The sequence below is a fragment of the Erithacus rubecula genome, assembly GCF_903797595.1.
Source record: "Erithacus rubecula genome assembly, contig: scaffold_248_arrow_ctg1, whole genome shotgun sequence".
Lineage (NCBI taxonomy): Eukaryota > Metazoa > Chordata > Aves > Passeriformes > Muscicapidae > Erithacus > Erithacus rubecula.
This window is the reverse complement of record NW_027636074.1, coordinates 1-21,990: the sequence shown is the minus strand read 5'-3', so window position 1 is coordinate 21,990 and position 21,990 is coordinate 1. Positions and strand designations below refer to the sequence as shown.

General features: G+C 43.8%; 1 protein-coding gene across 1 annotated transcript in view; it reads right to left on the bottom strand.

Annotated features, from left to right (window-relative positions):
- MROH1 (maestro heat like repeat family member 1) overlaps window positions 1-21,936 on the bottom strand; it is a 78,242-nt gene extending 56,306 nt beyond the window's left edge. Inside the window, exons 1-8 of the mRNA XM_079332369.1 lie at window positions 21,821-21,936; window positions 19,721-19,843; window positions 16,470-16,616; window positions 14,613-14,639; window positions 9,364-9,543; window positions 7,637-7,716; window positions 4,415-4,529; window positions 1,683-1,778 (exon numbers count right to left, since the gene is read on the bottom strand). Coding sequence (XP_079188495.1) covers window positions 1,683-1,778; window positions 4,415-4,529; window positions 7,637-7,716; window positions 9,364-9,543; window positions 14,613-14,639; window positions 16,470-16,616; window positions 19,721-19,843; window positions 21,821-21,922 — 870 coding nt within the window. The 5' untranslated portion in view covers window positions 21,923-21,936. The remainder of the gene's footprint in view (window positions 1-1,682; window positions 1,779-4,414; window positions 4,530-7,636; window positions 7,717-9,363; window positions 9,544-14,612; window positions 14,640-16,469; window positions 16,617-19,720; window positions 19,844-21,820) is intronic.
- Between the last annotated feature and the right edge of the window lie 54 nt (window positions 21,937-21,990).

The window sequence follows — 21,990 nt, the reverse complement described above, 5'->3', positions numbered from 1 at the left end:
AGAATTTATGGAATTCCTAGAATTTCTGTTCCTTGGAATTTCCCCATTCCCATTCCCAGAATTCTGAGAACATCCATTCCCAATTTCCCATTCCTGGAATTCTCATTCCCAGTATTCCCAGAATTCACAGAATTTCCATTCCACTCCATCCCCATTATTCCCAGTATTCCCAGAATTCCCATTCCAAATTTCCCATTTTCCTTTCCCATTATTCTCATTATTCCCCATTATTCCCACAATTCCCATGCTCAAATTCCCATCCCCAGAATTCCAGAATTCCCAGAATTCCCATTCCAAATTTCCCATTCCTGGAATTTCCATTTCCATTCGCATTCCAAATTTTCCATTCTCATTATTCCTATTATTCCCATTCCATGGAATTTCCCCATTCCAATTCCCAGAATTTCCATTCCATCCCTATTATTCCCATTCCCATTATTCCCACTCCTTGGAATTTCCCCATTCCCAGAATTATCAGAACTCTCATTTCCAATTTTCATTCCCAGAATTCTTATTCCAAATTCTTCATTTCCATTATTCCCATTATCCCCAGAATTCTCATTCCCAGAACTCCCATTCCATCCCCATCTCCATTATTCCCATTATTCCCACTATTCCCAGAATTCCCATTATTCCCATTCCCAGAATACCAAGAACTCCCAGAATTCCCATTATTCACATAATTCCCAAAATTCCAAATTTCCCAAATTCCAATTTCCCTTTCCCATGATTCCCATACCCAGAATTCCCATAATTCCCAAAATTCCCATTCCAAATTTCCCATTCCTGGAATTTCCATTTTCATTCCCGTTTCCAATTTTCCATTCTCATTATTCCCATTCCCATTATTCTCATTCCCATTATTCCCATTATTTCCATTCTCATTCCAAATTTTCCCATTATTCCCATTATTCCCAGAATTCCCATTTCCAAATTCTCATTCCCATTCCAAATTTTCCATTCCCATTATTCCCATTCCCAAAATTCCCAGAATCCCCATTTCCAAATTCTCATTCCTATTCCCAGTCCCGATTTTCCATTCCCATTATTCCCATTATTCCCATTCCCAGAATTCCCATTCTTATTCCCAGAATTTCCATTCCTATTATTCCCAGAATGCCCATTCCCAAATTCTCATTCCCATTCCCAATTTTCCATTCCCATTATTCCCATTCCCCGATTCCTATTCCCAATTTTCCATTCCCATTATTCCCAGAATTCCCAGTCCAAATTCTCATTCCCATTATTCCCATTCCCAATTTTCCATTCCCATTATTCCCAGAATTCCCAGAAATTCCATTCCCATTATTCCCAGAATTCCCATTCCCAAATCCTCATTCCCATTCCCAATTTTCCATTCCCATTATTCCCATTCCCCGATTCCTATTCCCAATTTTCCATTCCCATTATTCCCAGAATTCCCCGAAATTCCATTCCCATTAATCCCAGAATTCCCATTCCCAAATTCTCATTCCTATTCCCAATTTTCCATTCCCATTATTCCCAGAATTCCCATTCACAAATTCTCATTCCCAATTTTTCATTCCCATTATTCCCATTATTCCCACTCCCATTATTCCCAATTACCCATTCCCCCCAACTCCAACAGCTCCCAAATCCCGGACCAGCCCCCAAAATTCCCGAAATTCCCAAAATAATTCCCGGAATTCCCGGGCACTCACGGCAAAGAGCTCCTGGAGGCCGTGGGGGCTCAGGTCCCTCTGGAGGAGCTCCTGGAGCAGCTCCCTGAGAGCTCCCAGCGTGTCCTGGAGCAGATCCTGGAAAAAAATTTGGGAATTCCGAGCTCAGAAAAATTCCAAATCCATCCGAGGTCGTCGCTATCCCCACCCTCCCCCCCCCAAAAAAAAAAAAATCTGGGAATTTAGGAATTTTTTCCCTATTTTTTTTTTAATTAATTCTAGTGGATGAGACCTTGGAAATCCCAGGATTGTTTGGGAAACGTTCTTAAAAAAAAATCCTGGAATTCTGGGTTTGGAAAAACTCTTGGAAGTCGACAAATTCATTTGAGGTCGTTGTTATCCCCCCAAAAAATTGGGAATTTGGGATTTTTTTGGGGGGGGTGAATTTTTTGTGGATTCAACGTTGAAAATTCCAGAATATTTTGGGAAGAAAATACTGGAATTCTGGGATTGGCAAAACTCTTGTAAGTCGACAAATCCATTTGAGGTTGTTATCCCAGAAAAAAAAATTGGGATTTTTTTTCTCGTATTTTTTCTTTATAAATTCTTGTGGACGAGAAATTGAAAATTCCAGGATTTTTGTTTTTTTTTTTTTTTTTTTAAGGTTAATTAAAAAAATATCCTGGAATTTTGGGCTTGGAAAAATTCTTGGAAGTCACCAAATCCATTTGAGGTCCATTCCCATCTGGAAAATCCCAGAATTCCCATCTGGAAGGTCCTGGAATTCCCAGTTGGAAAATCCCAGAATTCCTGGCTGGAAAATCCCAGATGGAAAATCCCAAATGGAAAATCTTGGAATTCTCAGCAGGAAAAACCTAGAATTCTCAACTGGAAAATCCCAACTCTAAAATCCCAGAATTCCTGTTTGGAAAATCTGGGATGGAAAATCCCAAAATTCCCAACTGGAAAATCCTGGATGGAAAATCACAATTGGAAAAACCCCGGAATTCCCAGATGGAAAATCCCAGAAAATCCCAACTGGAAAATCCCAGCTGGAAAATTCCTGGCTGGAAATTCCCAGATAGAAAATCCCAACTGGAAATTCCCGGATGGAAAATCCCAACTGGAAAATCCCAGAAAATCCCAACTGGAAAATCCTGGAATTCCTGTCTGGAAAATCCCAAAATCCCCAGATGAAAAATCCCAGAATTCCTGGTTGGAAAATCCCAATTTCCCCCCCAAACCCCGGAATTCCCATCTGGTAAATCCTGTAATTTCCTGATGGAAAATCTTGTAATTCCCCTCTGGTAAATCCTGGAATTCCCAGTTGGAAAATGCTGGCATTCCCAGTTGGAAAATCCTAGAAAATCCCAACTGGAAAATCCCAGAATTCCCATCTGGAAAATCCCAGAATTTCCAGATGGAAAACACTGGAATTCCCAGTTGGAAAATCCCAGAAAATCCTGTAATTCCCGTGTGTAGAATCCCAGAATCCCCAAATGGAAAATCCCAGAATTCCTGGTTGGAAAATCCCAATTTTCCCCCCAAACCCCGGAATTCCCATCTGGTAAATCCCACAATTCCCGGTTTCCACACCCCCAATTCCCAGTTTTCACACCCCCCAATTCCCGTTTGGTAAATCCCATAATTCCCGGTTTTCACACCCCGCCATTCCCAGTTTCCACACCCCGCCATTCCCGGTTTTCACACCCCGCCATTCCCAGTTTCCACACCCCGCAATTCCCGGTTTTCACACCCCGCCCATTCCCGGTTTCCACACCCCGCCATTCCCGGTTTTTACACCCCGCCATTCCCGGTTTCCACACCCCCCAATTCCCGGTTTCCACACCCCGCCATTCCCGGTTTCCACACCCCGCCATTCCCAGTTTCCACACCCCCCAATTCCCGGTTTCCACACCCCGCCATTCCCGGTTTCCACACCCCACCATTCCTGGTTTCCACACCCCGCCATTCCCGGTTTTCACACCCCGCCATTCCCAGTTTTTACACCCCGCCATTCCCGGTTTTTACACCCCGCCATTCCCGGTTTCCACACCCCGCCATTCCCGGTTTCCACACCCCGCCATTCCCGGTTTCCACACCCCGCCATTCCCGCTTTCCACACCCCGCAATTCCCGGTTTCCACACCCCCAATTCCCAGTTTCCACACCCCGCCATTCCCAGTTTCCACACCCCACCATTCCCGGTTTCCACACCCCGCCATTCCCGGTTTTCACACCCCGCCATTCCCGGTTTTCACACCCCGCCATTCCCGGTTTCCACAGCCTGCAATTCCCGGTTTCCACACCCCGCCATTCCCGGTTTCCACACCCCGCCATTCCCGGTTTTCACACCCCGCCATTCCCGGTTTCCACACCCCGCCATTCCCGGTTTCCACACCCCGCCATTCCCGGTTTCCACACCCCGCCATTCCCGGTTTCCACACCCCGCCATTCCCGGTTTCCACACCCCGCCATTCCCGGTTTTTACACCCCGCCATTCCCGGTTTCCATACCCTGCCCATTCCCGGTTTCCACACCCCGCCATTCCCGGTTTCCACACCCCGCCATTCCCAGTTTCCACACCCCGCCATTCCCGGTTTCCACACCCCACCATTCCCGGTTTCCACACCCCGCCATTCCCGGTTTTTACACCCCGCCATTCCCAGTTTCCGCACCCCGCCATTCCCAGTTTCCACACCCCTCCATTCCCGGTTTCCACACCCCGCCATTCCCGGTTTTTACACCCCGCCATTCCCGGTGCCGCATTCCCACCGTGGCTCCGGGCTGTTCCCGGCCGTTCCCGGTGCGGGGCAGCGGCAGCGCCGAGCCCAGAGCGGCGAGGAGCAGCGCCGAACGCTCCGGCCCCGGCAGCGCCGGGAGCGGCCCGCTGGGACACCGTCAGGAAAACAGCAATTAACAACGGCTAATTAATAATGGGGATGATTAATAATGGGAATGGGAGCAGGGAGCTGGGACACCATCAGGAAAACAGCAATTAACAGCGGCTAATTAATAATGGGGAGTGATTAATAATGGGGAATGGGAGCAGGGAGCTGGGACACCGTCAGGAAAACAGCAATTAACAGCGGCTAATTAATGATGGGGATGATTAATAATGGGGAATGGGAGCAGGGAGCTGGGACACCGTCAGGAAAACAGCAATTAACAGCAGCTAATTAATAATGGGGCGTGATTAATAATGGGGAATGGGAGCAGGGAGCTGGGACACCGTCAGGAAAACAGCAATTAACAACGGCTAATTAATAATGGGGATGATTAATAATGGGAATGGGAGCAGGGAGCTGGGACACCGTCAGGAAAACAGCAATTAACAGCGGCTAATTAATAATGGGGAGTGATTAATAATGGGGAATGGGAGCAGGGAGCTGGGCAGAGGCAGGGAAAACACCAATTAACGGGTAATTAATGACAGTAATTAATAATGGGAATGATTAACTGGGAATGGCTGCAGGGAGCTGGATCAGGGAAAACACCAATTAACGGGTAATTAATGACGGGGAACGAGCGCTCCGGCCGGCTGGGCACGGTCAGGGAAAACACCAATTAATGGGTAATTAATGACAGTAATTAATAATGGGAATGATTAACTGGGAATGGCTGCAGGGAGCTGGGACCCGGTCAGGGAAAACAGCAATTAATGGCTAATTAATAATGGGGAGTGATTAATAATGGGGAATGGGAGCAGGGAGCTGGGATCCGGTCAGGGAAAACACCAATTAACGGGTAATTAATGACGGGGAGTGATTAATAATGGGGAATGATTAACTGGGAATGGCTGCAGGGAGCTGGATCGGGGAAAACACCAATTAACGGGTAATTAATGACGGGGAGTGATTAATAATGGGGAATGATTAACTGGGAATGGCTGCAGGGAGCTGGGACCCGGTCAGGGAAAACACCAATTAACGGGTAATTAATGACGAGGAGTGATTAATAATGGGGAATGATTAACTGGGAATGGCTGCAGGGAGCTGGATCAGGGAAAACACCAATTAACGGGTAATTAATGACGAGGAGTGATTAATAATGGGGAATGATTAACTGGGAATGGCTGCAGGGAGCTGGATCAGGGAAAACACCAATTAACGGGTAATTAATGACGAGGAGTGATTAATAATGGGGAATGATTAACTGGGAATGGCTGCAGGGAGCTGGATCGGGGAAAACACCAATTAACGGGTAATTAATGACGGGGAGTGATTAATAATGGGGAGTGATTAACTGGGAATGGCTGCAGGGAGCTGGGCACGGTCAGGAATACACCAATTAACGGGTAATTAATGACGGGGAGTGATTAATAATGGGGAATGATTAACTGGGAATGGCTGCAGGGAGCTGGGCATGGTCAGGAATACACCAATTAACAGGTAATTAATGACGGGGAGTGATTAATAATGGGGAATGATTAACTGGGAATGGCTGCAGGGAGCTGGGCACCGTCAGGAAAACACCAATTAACGGGTAATTAATGACGAGGAGTGATTAATAATGGGGAATGATTAACTGGGAATGGCTGCAGGGAGCTGGGACCCGGTCAGGGAAAATCCGTGAAGGATTAATGGGGAATTATTAATTGGGAATTATTAACTGGGAATTATTAATGGAGAATTATTAACTGGGAATGACTCCAGGGTGCTGGGAACCCTGGGATCAGGGACAATCTGGGAATGATTAATGGGGAATTAAAAATTTGGAATCATTAACTGAGAATTATTAATTGAGAATTATTAACTCGGATTGGCTCCAGGGAATTAACAATTGGGAATTATTAACTGGGAATTATTAATCCCAGGATCAGGGAAAATCCAGGAATGGGAATTGCCAGGGAGGAGGTGGGAATGAATTAATCAGGAATTATAAATTGGGAATGATTAATTGGGAATGAATAATTGAGAATTATTAATTGCAAATGGCTCCAGGGCACTGGAACCGGGTCAGGGAAAATCCGGGAATGATTAATGGGGAATGATTAATTGGGAATTAATAATTGGGAATGATTAATTGGGAATGATTAATTGGGGATTATTTATTGAGAATTAATTGGGAATTTTTAATAGGGAATGATTAATTTGGGATCATTATTAATTGGGAGTTGGGAATTATTAATAGGGAATTTAAAATTGGGAATTATTAATGGGGTTTTAATTGGGAATTATTAATTGGGAATTATTTAATTGGGAATTATTAATCCCAGGATAAGGGAAAGTCCAGGAATGGAAATTTCATAGGGAGAAGTGGGAATGGATTAATTGGGAATTATTAAATGGGAATAATTAATCCTGGGATCAGGGAAAATATGGGAATGGGAATGATTAATAGGGAATTATCACCTGGGAATTAATTGGGAATTAGTTAATTGGGAATTATTAATTAGGAATTATTAACTGGGAAATATTAATTGGGAATTATGAACTGGGAATTATTAATTGGGAATGGCCCCAGGATGCTGAAAGCTGAGGGACCAGAAAAGAGCAGGAAAAATGAAAATAATTAAAAGATAAAAAAGGGGAAAAGAGGAGGAAAAAGGGGGAAAAGGGAAAAGAGGAAAAGGAAAAATGGGAAAAATAAAAAGAGAAAAGCAGGAAAAGAGGAGAAAAGGGAAAAAGGAGGAAAAGAAGGAAAAAGAAAAAAGAAGAGGGAAAAATGAGAGGAAAAACGAGGAAGAAAGGAGTGGGAAAAAGAGGGAAAAGAGAAGGAAAAGGGAAAGAAAAGAAAAGAAAGCGGGGAAAAAAAAGAGAAGTGAGAAAAGAGAAGGAAAAATGGGGAAAAAAATGAAAAAGATGGAAAAAAGTCCTGGAAAAGGGAAAAAAAAAAAAAATCCCCCACGGGGAAAAAAAAAAAAATCCCGATCTCAAATCCTGATCCTGGAACTCCCAGAAGCGGCGGCTCCGGAATTTTGGGAATTCCCAGAATTCCCTGGCGTGGCTCAGGAATTCCCGAAATTCCCAAAATTCCCAAAATTCCCAAGGATACAGGAGGTGGCTGCAGGTGCTGAGCACTTGCTGCCGGAGCCGAGTGCGGAGCGAGTCGGGAGGTTCTGCCTTGAGGAATTCCTGGGAAAAGGGAAAAAAATGGGAATTCAGGGATCCTGGATTCCCTGAATTTCCTGAATCTCTGAGTTCCTGCTTCCCCTGAATTTCTGGGCCATCCCAGTCCATCCCAATCCCATCCCAGTCCATCCCAGTATTCCCTTATCCCATCCCAGTCCCTCCCAGTTAACCCCAGTTCATCTCATTATCCCATGCAGTCCATTCCAGTATCTCCTTATTCCACCCCAGTATCCCATTACTCCATCCCATTATCCCTGTATCCCATCCCAGTCCATCCCAGTATCCCATTATCCCATCTCAGTCCCTCCCAGTTAATCCCAGTATCCCATTATTCCACCTCACCCCAGTCCATCCCAGGATCCCACGATCCATCCCAGTATCCCATTATCCCATCCCAATCCCATCCCAGTCCCTTCCAGTTAATCCCAGTCTATTCGGATCCATCCCACTGTCCCCCAGTCCATCCCAGTATCCCATTATCCCATCCCAGTCCCTTCCAGTTAATCCCAGTTCATCCCATTATCCCATGCAGTCCATCCCAGTATCCCATTATTCCATACCAATCCCATTCCAGTCCATCCCATTATGCCATCCCATCATCCCATCCCAGTGCCTCCCAGTATCCCATTACCCCATCCCAGTATCCCATTCCAGTCCATCCCATCATCCCATCCCACTGCCTCCCAGTATCCCATTACTCCATCCCAGTATCCCAGTATCCCATCCCAGTCCATCCCATCATCCCATCCCACTGCCTCCCAGTATCCCATTACTCCATTATCCCTGTATCCCATCCCAGTCCCTCCCATTGTCCCAATTATCCCATCCCAGTCCATCCCAGTATCCCATTATCCCATCCCAGTCAATCCCAGGATCCCATCCCAGGATCCCATTATCCCATCCCAGTCCCTCCCAGTTAATCCCAGTCCATTTGAATCCATCCCTGTGTCTCCCAGTCTATCCCATTGTCCAAATTATCCCATCCCAGCCCATCCCAATATCCCAGTTAATCCCACTCCAGTCCCTCCCAGTTAATCCCAGTCTATTTGAATCCATCCCACTGTCCCCCAGTCCATCCCATTGTCCCAATTATCCCATCCCAGTCCATCCCAGTATCCCATTATCTCATCCCAGTCCATCCCAGTATTCCTTTATCCCATCCCATCCCAGTCCATCCAATAACGCCATCCCATCATCCCATCCCAGTCCATCCCATCATCCCATCCCAGTCCATCCCATCATCCCATCCCAGTCCATCCCATCATCCTATCCTAGTCCCTCCAGTATCCCATTATCACATCCCAGTCCCTCCCAGTATCCTATTATCATATCCCAGTCCATGCCAGTCCCTCCCAGTATCCCATTATCACATCCCAGTCCATCCCAGTCCATTCCATTATCCCATTATCCCATCCCAGTATCCCATTGTTCTATCCCAGTCCACCCCAGTCCCTCTCAGTATCCCATTATCCCATCCCAGTCCATCCCAGTCCCTCCCAGTATCCCATTATCACATCCCAGTCCATCCCAGTCCATTCCATTATCCCATTATCCCATCCCAGTATCCCATTATCCCATCCCAGTCCACCCCAGTCCCTCTCAGTATCCCATTATCCCATCCCAGTCCATCCCAGTCCATCCCAGTCTCACCACCATGAGTGCCACGAGCTCGGCCTTGCGGGCGATACTGGCGGAGGCCCCGGGGCCGTTCCGGGGACAAATCCCGGAATTCCCGGTGTCATTCCCGGGATAATTCCCGGAATTCCCGTGGGCCAGGGCTCGGCTGATCATGGAGATGCTGCGAGCCAGGCTCAGCTTCAGCATCGTGTCCTGGGAACAGGATTGGGATCAGCTCAGAAACTGGGATTACTGGGATTGGGATCAGTGGGATTAGCTCAGGAACTGGGATCACTGGGATTGGGATCAGCTGGACCAGCTCAAAAACTGGGATCAGCCCAGAAACTGTAATCAGCCCAAAAACTGGGATCAGTCCTGAAACTGGGATCAGCCCTGAAACTGGGATCAGCCCAGAAACTGGGATCAGTCCTGAAACTGGGATCAGCCCAGAAACTGGGATCAGCCCTGAAACTGGGATCAGCCCAGAAACTGGGATCAGCTCAAAAACTGAGATCAGTCCAGAAACTGGGATCAGCCCAGAAACTGGGATCATTCCTGAAACTGGGATCAGCTCAAAAACTGGGATCAGTCCTGAAACTGGGATCAGCTCAGAAACTGGGATCAGCCCAAAAACTGGGATCAGCCCAAAAACTGGGATCACTGGGATTGGGATCAGTGGGATCAGCTCAAAAACTGGGATCAGCCAAGAAACTGGGATCAACTCAGAAACTGGGATCAGCTCAGAAACTGGGATCACTGGGATTGGGATCAGCTGGACCAGCTCAAAAACTGGGATCAGCTCAGAAACTGGGATCACTGGGATTGGGATCAGTGGGATCAGCTCAGAAACTGGGATCAGCCCAAAAACTGGAATCAGCCCAAAAACTGGGATCAGCTCAGAAACTGGGATCACTGGGATTGGGATCAGTGGGATCAGCTCAAAAACTGGGATCAGCCCCGAAACTGGGATCAGCCCTGAAACTGGGATCAGCTCAGAAACTGGGATCACTGGGATTGGGATCAGCTGGACCAGCTCAAAAACTGGGATCAGCCCAGAAACTGGGATCAGCCCTGAAACTGGGATCAGTCCTGAAACTGGGATCAGCTCAAAAACTGGGATCAGTCCTGAAACTGGGATCAGCCCAGAAACTGGGATCAGTCCAGAAACTGGGATCAGTCCTGAAACTGGGAGCAGCCCTGAAACTGGGATCAGCCCAGAAACTGGGATCAGCTCAAAAACTGGGATCAGCCCAGAAACTGGGATCAGCTCAGAAACTGGGATCACTGGGATTGGAATCAGTGGGATCAGCCCAAAACCTGAGATTAACCTGGAAACTGGGATCAGCCCTGAAACTGGGATCAGTCCAGAAACCGGGATCAGCTCAAAAACTGGGATCAATGCAGAAACTGGGATCAGCTCAGAAACTGGGATCACTGGGATTGGTATCAGCTGGACCAGCTCAAAACCCGGGATCAGACCAGAAACAGGAATCAGTCTCAGAAAGTGGGATCAGTCTTTAAACTGGGATCAGCCCTGAAACCAGGATTAGCCCCAAAACTGGGATAAATGGGATAAGGATCAGCAGGATCAGATCAAAAACCAGGATGAGCAGAGAAACTGGGATCAGACCAGAAACCAGGATCACTCTGGAAACTGGGATCACTGGGATTGGGATCAGCAGGATCAGCCCAGTAACTGGGATCAGTGCAGAAACTGGGATCAGCCCTTAAACTAGAAACAGCCCAAAAACTGGGATCAATTCTGAGACTGAGATCAGCTCAGAAACTGGGATCATTGGGATTGGAATCAGTGGAATCAACCAAAAAACTGAGATCAGCCCGGAAACTGAGATCAGCCCAGAAACCAGAATCAGTCCTGAAACTGGGAGCAGCCCTGAAACTGGGATCAGCCTTGAAAATGGGATCAGCCTTGAAACTGGGATCAGCCCTGAAACTGGGATCAGCCTTGAAAATGGGATCAGCCTTGAAACTGGGATCAGTCCTGAAACTGGGATCAATGCAGAAACTGGGATCAGCCCTGAAACTGGGATCAGCCCAGAAACTGGGATCAGTCCTGAAACTGGGATCAGCCCAGAAACTGGGATCAGCCCTGAAACTGGGATCAGCCCAGAAACTGGGATCAGCCCTGAAACTGGGATCAGCCCTGAAACTGGGGTCAGCCCAGAAACTGGCAGCAGCCCTGAAACTGGGATCAGTCCTGAAACTGGGATCAATGCAGAAACTGGGATCAGTCCTGAAACTGGGATCAGCCCAGAAACTGGGATCAGTCCTGAAACTGGGATCAGCCTTGAAACTGGGATCAGTCCTGAAACTGGGATCAATGCAGAAACTGGGATCAGCCCAGAAACTGGGATCAGTCCTGAAACTGGGATCAGCCCAGAAACTGGGATCAGCCCTGAAACTGGGATCAGTCCTGAAACTGGGATCAGCCCAGAAACTGGGAGCAGCCCTGAAACTGGGATCAGTCCTGAAACTGGGATCAGCCTTGAAACTGGGATCAGCCTTGAAACTGGGATCAGCCCTGAAACTGGGATCAGTCCTGAAACTGGGATCAGCCCAGAAACTGGGATCAGCCCTTAAACTGGGATCAGCCCTGAAACTGGGATCAGCCCTGAAACTGGGATCAGCCCAGAAACCGGGATCAGTCCTGAAACTGGGATCAGTCCAGGAACGGGGATCACTGGGATCACTGGGATCACTGGGATCAGCCTGGAAACCGGGACCATTGGGATTGGGATCTGTGGGGTCATCCCGGAAACCAGGATCACTGAAATTGGAGATTGATGGGATAGGGATGATTTAGATCACTGGGATCATTGGAATTGGAATAATTTGGACTGGGATCATTGGAATAAATGGGATCTGTGGGATCATTGGGATCTGTGGGATCATTTGGATCAATAGGATCTGTGTGAATACTGAGATTGGGATCACTGGGATCACTGGGATTGGGATCTTTGGGATCACTGGGATTGGGATCATCGGGATCAATGGGATCACTGGGATTGGGATCACCAGGATCAATGGGATCACTGGGATATTTGGGATCACTGGGATCATGATCACCAGGATCAATAGGGTCACTGGGAGCAATGGGATTGGGATCACCCGGATCACTGGGATTGGGATCACTGGGATCACCAGGATCTTTGAGATCAATGGGATTGGGATCACAGGGATCTCAGGCATCACAGGGATCACCAGGATCACTGGGATCACTGGGATTGGGATCACCCGGATGAATGGGATCAATGGGATCACTGGGAATGGGATCACCGGGATCAATGGGATTGGGATCAATGGGATCAGTGGGATCACTGGGATCAGGATCACCGGGATCAATGGGATCTTTGGGATTTGGATCACCCACATCACCCGGATCAATGGGATCACCAGGATCTTTGGGATCACTGGGATTGGGATCACCAGGATCAACGGGATCAATGGGATCTTTGGGATATCTGGGATCACTGGGATCAGGATCACTGGGATCAATGGGATCTTTGGGATCAATGGGATTGGGATCACAGGGATCACCGGGATCAATGGGATCAAGTCTCCCATTCCCCTAAAATTCCAGCCCCAATTCCAGGGACTGCCTAAACCTCTCCTCCCCCTCCCCCTCAGAGCCCCTGGAAATTTGGAAATGCTGCAGCAGATCACAAGGAAATCCAGGAATTCCTGTAATTCCTGCAGAATCCCTAAAAAACCACCCAGAATTCCAGGAAAAACCCAGAATTCCAGAAAATTCTGGAAAACCACCTGGAATTCCTGGCAGAAGCCGTTAGTACCAGCGAGGGAGAGGCATTAGTGGAGCTCAAGGAAGGAATTCCCAACAGGAAAATTCCATGGAAAACACCGGGAATGCCCCAATCCCAGCCCTCGGAATTCCCTGGATTTGGAAAAACTTCAGGATTTATCCCAAGGGAAACTCCAGGGATGGATTTTGGGATGGATCCAGGGCTGAGGAGGCCTTTGGGAAACTCGGGAATTTTAGAGGATTTTATGGAATTCTGGGATCATGGAATTCCAGAATCATGGGATCATAGAATTGTGGAATTACTGAATTCTGAGATCATGGAATTTATGGAATTGATTGAATTCGAGAATCATGGAATGATTGAATTCTGGGATCATGGATTTATGAGATCATGGAATTACAGAATTCCGGGATCACGGAATTTCTGGAATCATGAAATTATGGAATCGCAGAATTCCAGATTTGTGGAATTATGGGAAATTGTAATTCTCGAATTTTTCGATCCCAGAATTTCAGAATCATGGGATTGTGGAATTCTGGGATCATAGAATTCTGAAATAATGGAATTCTGGGATTGTGGAATGTTGGGATCATGGAATTTATGGAATTCTGGAATCATGGAATGACTGGATTTTGGGATCATGAAATTCTGGAATCATGGAATTACAAAATTATTGAATTCTGGAATCTTAGATTTGTGAGATCATGGAATTCCAAAATCCCAGAATTCCAGAATCGTGGAATCATGGAATTATGGAATTGTGGATTCACAGGATTGTGGAATTTATGAAATAATGGAATTCTGGGATCATGGAATTTATGGAATTAATGGAATTTCAGATTCATGGAATTACAGGATCATAGAATTATTGAATTCTTGGATCACAGAATTTCAGAGTTACAGAATTGTGAAATTCTAGGATCATCGAATTTTGGGATCATGGAATTCTGGGATAACGGAATTTCCAGAAACATGGAATTTCAGAATCACTGAGTTCTGGGATTATGGAATTTTTGAATTCTTGTATCCCAAAATTCCAGCATCATGGGATTGTGGGATCATCAAATTTTGGGATCATGGAATAATGTGATCATGGAATTATGTAATCATGGAATTCCAGAATTCCAGAATTCTGGAATTCTGGGACAATGGAATTTCTGGATTAATGGAATTCCAGAAAAATGGAACAGTGGAATTCTGGGATCATGGAATTCCAGGATCACAGAATTCCAGGATGACAGAACATGAATTTTGGGATGATGGAATTCCAGAACTGTGGAATTAGAGAACCATGGAATTCTGGGATCATGGAATTTTTGGATCATGGAATTCTGGGATCATTTAGGTTGGAATGTCCAGGCCCCTCTGCCTTTTCCCATCCCTTTTTTCTGGGAATTTTCCCAGGAATTCCGACGTTTTCTCCGGAAGCGATTCCAGCCCAGAACAAGAGAAAAAGGTGGAAAGAGAGAAAATTCCAAGGCCAATCCCAAATTTCCCTACCTTGGTCTCTACTTTTATTCCCAGAACCTGAACGGGTGGAAAAACAAAATTCCCATCAGGAAAATCCCAAATCCCAGCTGGAAGGAACAAAATTCCACCGGGAAACCCTAAAATTCCAGAAGACCAAAATCCTGGCAAGAAAAACAAAATTTTGGAAAAAAAAAAAAAAAAATTCAATGGAAAAAAAAAAAATTCCATCGGGAAAAAAAAGAAATTCCAGTGGAGGAAAAATGAAATTCCATTGGGAAAAGCTGAAATACCATTGGAAAAAAACCCAAATTCCGTTGGGAAAAATGGAATTTCATCACAAAAAAAAAATGAAATTCCATCAGGAAAACCAAAATTCCAGTAGGAAAAGCAGAAATTCCATCAGAAAAAAAATTTTAAATCTCAGCAGAAAAAAATCCAAATTCCTTCAGGAAAATTCCATTGGGAGAAATGGAATCGAAGCAGGAAAAAAAAATGGAATTCCATTGGATAAAACCAAAATCTCAGCAGAAAAAAATTAAATTCCACTGGGAAAATTCTACCAGAAAAAAAAATTTCCATTGGAAAAACCCCAAAATCCCATCAGGAAAAAAATGGAATTTCAGTGGGAAGAACCCAAAAATTCACTGGCAAAACTCAACCCCAAAATTTCCAAACACCCATGGGAAAAACTCCCACCAAATCCTGGAAAATTCCCAGAAAATTATTGGAAAATTTGTACAAATTTCCTGTAAAAATTCCTGCAAAATACCCAGAAAAATCCCTGGGAAATTCCTGTAATATTCTTGAAAAAAATAATGGAAAATCCCTGTGAAATTCCCAGAAAATCCCCAGAAAATTCTAGAGAAATTCCTGGAAAATTTCTGGACAATTAGTGGAAAATTCTTGGAAAATTCTCTAGAAAATTCCCAGAAAATTCCTGGAAAATTCCCGGAAAATTCCAGGAAAATTCTCAGAATATTCTCAGAAAAATTCTGGAAAATACCTGGAAAATTGCTGGGAAATTTCCAGGAAAATTCCCACAAAATTCCTAAGAAATTCCCAGAAAATTCCTAAAAAATTTTGGGAAAATTCCTCTAAAATTCCTGCAAAATTCTTTGAAAATTCCCATGAAATTCCTGGAAAAATTCCAGAAATTTCTTTAAAAAATTCCTGGGACATTCTTACAAAATTCCCAGGAAATTACTGAAAAATTCTGGGAAAATTCCCAGAAAATTTCCAGAAAATTCCAAGAAAATCCTAGGAAATTACTGGAAATTTCCTGGAAATGGGCCAGAAAATTCCTGTGATAATTCCTGTAAAATTTCCGGGAAATTCACATGAAATTCCTGGAAAAGCTGCAGAAAAATCCTGGAAAATTCACAGAAAAACACTAGAAAATTTCCAGAAAATCTTGGGGAAATTCTTGGAAAATTCTCGGAAAATTCTCTGAAAATTCCTAAAAAATTCCCAGAAAATTCCAGGGTAAATTCCTTGAAAAGCCTGTAAAATTCTTTAACAATTCCTGGAACAATCCTGGAAAATTCCTGGAAAATTCTCTGAAAATTTCCCGATAAATTCCTTTGAAAAACCCAGACAATTTCTGAAAAATTACCAGAAAATTTCCACAAAATTTCTGGAAAATTACCAGAAAATCCCTGGAGATTTTCTTGAAGATTCCTGAAAAAATTCCTAGAAATTACCTGGAAAATCCCTGAAAAATTCCCCGGAAATTACTGGAAAAATTCTGGAAAATTCCTGTCAAATTCTTGAAAAATCACTGGAAAATTCCTGAAAAATTCCTGAAAAATTCCTGAAAAATTCCCACCAAATTCCTGTAAAATTCCTGTAAAATTCCTGTAAAATTCCTGTAAAATTCCAGGCTCTGACCTTGGTGTGGCCGTGCTGCAGGATGTTTTTCAGGATTTGGGATTCCAGGCGGGAATGCAGCAATTCCGGCGGCGCCGCCTCGGCCACGCGGCCGTAGCAGAGCACGAGGGCACTGCGGAGCTTCTCCAGCTCCCCCTCGCTCCTTTCCTGAGGAAAAACATGGGGAAACAGGGGGAAAATATTGAGGAAAATATGGGGAAATATGGGGGAAATATGGGGAAAATATGGGGGAAATATGGGGAAATATTGGGGAAAATATTGGGAAATATTGGGGAAAATATGGGAAAATATTGGGGAAAATATGGGGAAATATTGGGGAAATATGGGGAAAATATGGGGAAAATATGGGGAAATATTGGGGAATATATGGGAAAATATGGGGGAAAACATGGGGAAAATATGGGGAAAATATGGGGAAAATAGGGGGAAAATATGGGGGAAATAGGGGGAAATATGGGGAAAATATGGGGAAAATATGGGAAAAATATGAGAAAATATGGGGAAATATTGGGGAAAATATTGGGAAATATTGGGGAAAATATGGGAAAATATTGGGGAAAATATGGGGAAATATTGGGGAAATATGGGGAAAATATGGGGAAATATTGGGGAATATATGGGGAAAATATGGGGGAAAATATGGGGAAATATGGGGAAATATTGGGGAAATATGGGGAAAATATGGGGAAAATATGGGGAAATATTGGGGAATATATGGGGAAAATATGGGGGAAAACATGGGGAAAATATGGGGAAAATATGGGGAAAATATGGGGAAAATATGGGGAAAATATGGGGAAAATATGAGAAAATATGGGGAAATATTGGGGAAAATATGGGAAAATATTGGGGAAAATATGGGGAAAATATGGGGAAAATGGGGGAAAACAGGGAGAAAACATGGGGAAAATATGGGGAAAATATGGGGAAATATTGGGGAAATATTGGGGAAAATATGGAGGAAACATGGGGAAAATATGGGGAAAATACGGGAAAAATACAGAAAAAAAATGGGAAAAATATGGGAAAAATATGGGGAAAATATGGGGAAAAACATGGGGAAAACGGGGAAAAATGGGAAAATACGGGGAATATATGGGGAAAATACGGGGAATATATGGGGAAAATATGGGGAAATATGGGGAAAATGTGGGGGAAATAGGGGGAAAATGTGGGAAAAACATGGGAAAACATAGCGGGGAAATGGTGAAAATATGGCGAAAATATGGGGAAAAACAGGTAAAAAAACATGGAGAAAATGTGAGAAAAGCATGCGGAAAATACGGGGAAAACAGTGGGAAAAACAGGGAAAAATATGGGGAAAACATGGGGAAAATATGGGAAATAGAAGGGAAAAATATGGGAAAATATGGGGAAAAATATGGGGAAAATATGGGAAAAACATGGGAAAAATAGTGGGAAAAACAGGAAAATATGGGGAATATATGGGGAAAATATGGGGGAAATTCGGGGAAAATATGGGGAAAAACCATGGGGAAAACATGGGAAAAACATGGGGGAAATACAGGAAAAACATGGGAAAAATATGGGGAAAATATGGGAAAAGCAGGTGAAAAACATGGGGAAAATATGGGGAAAATACGGGGGAAAAACATGGGAAAAAACAGGGGAAAATATGGGAAAAATAAGGGGGGAAATATGGTAAAACCAGGGAAAAACAGGGAAAATCCAGGGAATAAACAGGGGAAAAACACCAAAAAAAAAAAAAAAAACCAACAGGGAAAAACCAGGGAAAAAAACAGGGGAAATCCAGGGAAAAAAACAGGGGAAATCCAGGGAAAAAACATGGGAAAACATGGAAAAATCATGGGAAAAACCATGGGAAAAACATGGAAAAAACCACAGAAAAAACATAGAAAAATTATGGACAAAATATGGAAAAACCAGGATTTGGGAATGCTGGGAATTCCAGAAAGGAAATTCCAGAGAATTCCCAGGAGGATTTGAGGGAGTAATTCCATGGAATTCCTGGATTCCAGAAAGATTTCTGTGGAATTCCTGGATTTGAGGAGAATTTCCTCGGAATTCCAGGATTTTTGTAGGAATGTCACAGAATTCCAGGATTTTAGCAGAAATTCCTTGGAATCCAAGGAGAATTTCCATGGAATTTCAGGATTTGAAGAGGGATCCCTTGGAATTCCAGGATTTTGGGAGAAATTCTTTGGAATTCTAGGATTTGAGAAGAATTTCCTTGGAATTCCAGGATTTTAGTAGGAATGTCACAGAATTTCAGGATTTGAGGAGGAATTCGATGGAATTCCAGGACTTTTAGGAGGGATCCCATGGAATTCCAGGATTTTTAGCAGGATTCCAGAATTTCAATAGGTATTCCACAGAATTCCATGATTTTTAGTTGGAATTCCCATGGAATCCCATAGGACCTTGATTAAAATCCTGGAATTCCATTAATTCACTCAGGATTTCCATGATTTTAATAGGATCCCTTGGAACTCCAGGATTTTAGTCTTGGTTTCTTTGGAATTCTGAATTTTGGAATTTTAGTAGGAATTCCATGTTTTTCCATGATTTTAGGAAGAACACCCAGTTTTCTCCCGGATGAGACCCCCCAGCTCCTTCAGCCACTCCCAGGATTTCCCCCATTCCCATTTTTCCCATTCCAATTTTCCCATTTTCCCCATTTTCCCCAATTTTCCCATTTTCCCCATTCCCAGAATTCCTATTTTTCCCATTCCCATTTCAATCCCATTTTTCCCATTCTCATTTCCCCATTCCCAACTTCTCTTTCCCATTTTTCCCAATCCCATTTTCATTCCCATTTTTACCATTCCCAATTTGCAATTCCCATTTTTCCCAATCCCAGTTTTCCCATTCCAATTCTTCCCATTTCCTCCATTCCCATTTTCCCCATTCCCAGAATTCCTATTTTTCCCATTTTTCCCATTTCCCCCATTCCCATTTCCCCCATTCCCAGAATTCCTAATTTTCCCATTTTCCCATTTCCCCCATTCCCTGAATTCCCATTCTCAGAATTCCTATTTTTCCCATCCCCATTCCAATCCCATTTTTCCCATTCCCATCTTCCCCAATGCCATTCCCATTATTCCCATTCTCAATTTCCCATTCACATTTTCCCCATTCCAAATTTCCCATTATTCCCATTTTTCCCAATTTCCTATTCCCATTATTCCCATTCTCATTATTCTCCATTATCCCCATTTCCCCCATTATTCCCAATTTCCCATTCCCAGAAATCCCTCAGGAATTCCCACCTTGAAGATGCTGAACAATCCCTGGGATTTCTTGAAGACGTCGGATTTCACAAATTCCTCCAACTTTTCCAAAGTCTCTTCCAGATGATTCCGGGCACAAATCCCAAAGCAGGAAGCGAGACCCTGCAGGAATTCCAGGAATAAAATCCCAGAGAGGCCAGTCAGGAATTCCCAAAGTTTTTTTTCAGGATTCATTCCTGGAATTCCAAGGGAATTCTAAGACCAATTCCAGGCTGGAATTCTGGGATTTTGGGAAGGAATTCCTGCCTGGGAAAAGCTGGGATGGAATTCCCAGGAAATTTTGGATGCTCCATCCCTGAAATTCCATGAATTCCAGTCAGATTCCTGGATTTTAGTTGGGATTCCCCAGAATTCCATGATTTTAGCCAGGAATCCCAGGGAAATCCAGGATTTTAGTCAGGATTTCCACAGAATTCCATTATTTTAGTCGTGATCCCACAAAATTCCAGGATTTTAATTAGATTGCACAGAATCCCAGGAATTTAAAAAAAGCTCCTTGGAATTCCATGATTTCTAACAGAGAATTATTGGAATTCCAGGATTTTAGTCAGTATCTGACAGAATTCCAGGATTTTAGTTGGGATTTCTTGAAAATCCAGGCTTTTACTTGGAGTTCCCGTGGAATTCCAGGGTTTTACTTGAAATTTTTTACTTGAGATTCCAGGATTTTAGTTGGGATTCCATGAAATTCTAGGATTTTAGTAGAGTTCCCATGGAATTCCAGGGTTTTACTTGGAATTCCAGGATTTTAGTCAGATCCCACAGAATTCAAGGATTTTAGTCAGGATTCCATGGAATTCCCACAAAATTCCAAGATTTTAGTAAACATTTCCATGGAATTCCAGGATTTTAACAGGAATTGCACCAATTCCAGAATTTTTAGTAGGATTCCATGGATTTTCAGGATTTTAGGTGGAATCCCAAGGAATTTTCAGGATTTTAGTAAAGATTCCCACAGCACTCCAGGATTTTAGAAAAGGAATTCTGTGATTTTTAACAGAGATTTCATGGAATATCAAGATTTTAGAGTGGATTCCACAGAATTCCGTGATTCTAGTCAGGATTCCATGGAATTCCCACAGAATTCCCAGGATTTCAGCAAGAGATTCCCACGGAAATCCAGGATTTCAGCAAAGATTTCCAAGGAATTCCAAGATTTTAGCCACCAATTCCCACAGAATTCCACACTTTTCACCCCCATCCCATTGGGAAAATCCCATTCCCTACCACAGAATTCCATGGAATTCCTGCTAAAATCCTGGAATTCTGTGGGATCTGACTAAAATCCTGCAATTTCTTGAGATCCCAACTGAAATCCTGGAATTCCAATGAATCCTTTTAAAATCCTAGAATTTCATGGAATCGTGAATAAAATAACTGAATTCCACGGAATCCCTCTAAAATATTGGAATTTTTTGGGATTCCTGGCTGAAATCCTAGAATTTCATGGAATCCCAACAAAACTCCTGGAATTGCAAGTAAAATCTTGGAATTCCAAGCAATCCCAACTAAAATCCTGGAATTCTGTCAGATCCTGACTAAAATCCTGGAATTCCATGGGAACACTACTAAAATACTGGAATTTCATGGAATCCCAAGTAAAATCCTGGAATATCAAGTAAAACCCTGGAATTCCAAGGAATCCCTACTAAAATCCTGGAATCCAACTAAAATCCTGGAATTCCATGGGAACTCTATTAAAATCCTGGAATTCCAAGAAATCCCTACGAAAATCCTGGAATTTCAAGTAAAATCCTGGAATTCCAAGAAATCCCAACTAAAATCCTGGAATTCTGTCAGATGCTGACTAAAATCCTGAAATTCCACGGAAACTCTACTAAAATCCTGGAATTCCAAGGAATCCCAACTAAAATCGTGGAATTTCAAGTAAAATCCTGGAATTCCACGGGACCCCTGACAAAAAAAAATCACGGAATTCCAAGGAGCCCAACCCCCACATTCCCACAGATTCCAAACCCCACCGGGAGCAGCGACTCCACCCCTTTCCCAGCATGAAAATTCTCAAAAAATTCCCTTGTGGTTTTCCCAAATCCTTGGGATTTTCCATGAATTCCTCACCTCCCTCTCCACCTCTTCCTGGTACCGGGCGTTTTCCAGGAGTTCCTGGAGCTGCTTCCTGACCAGTTCCTTACTGGGACACAACCCCAGTGCTGTCCCCATGGATCTGTACAGGAAATCCTAGGAAAAAAAAAAAAAATCCAATTTTTCCCATTTTTCTCATTTTTCCC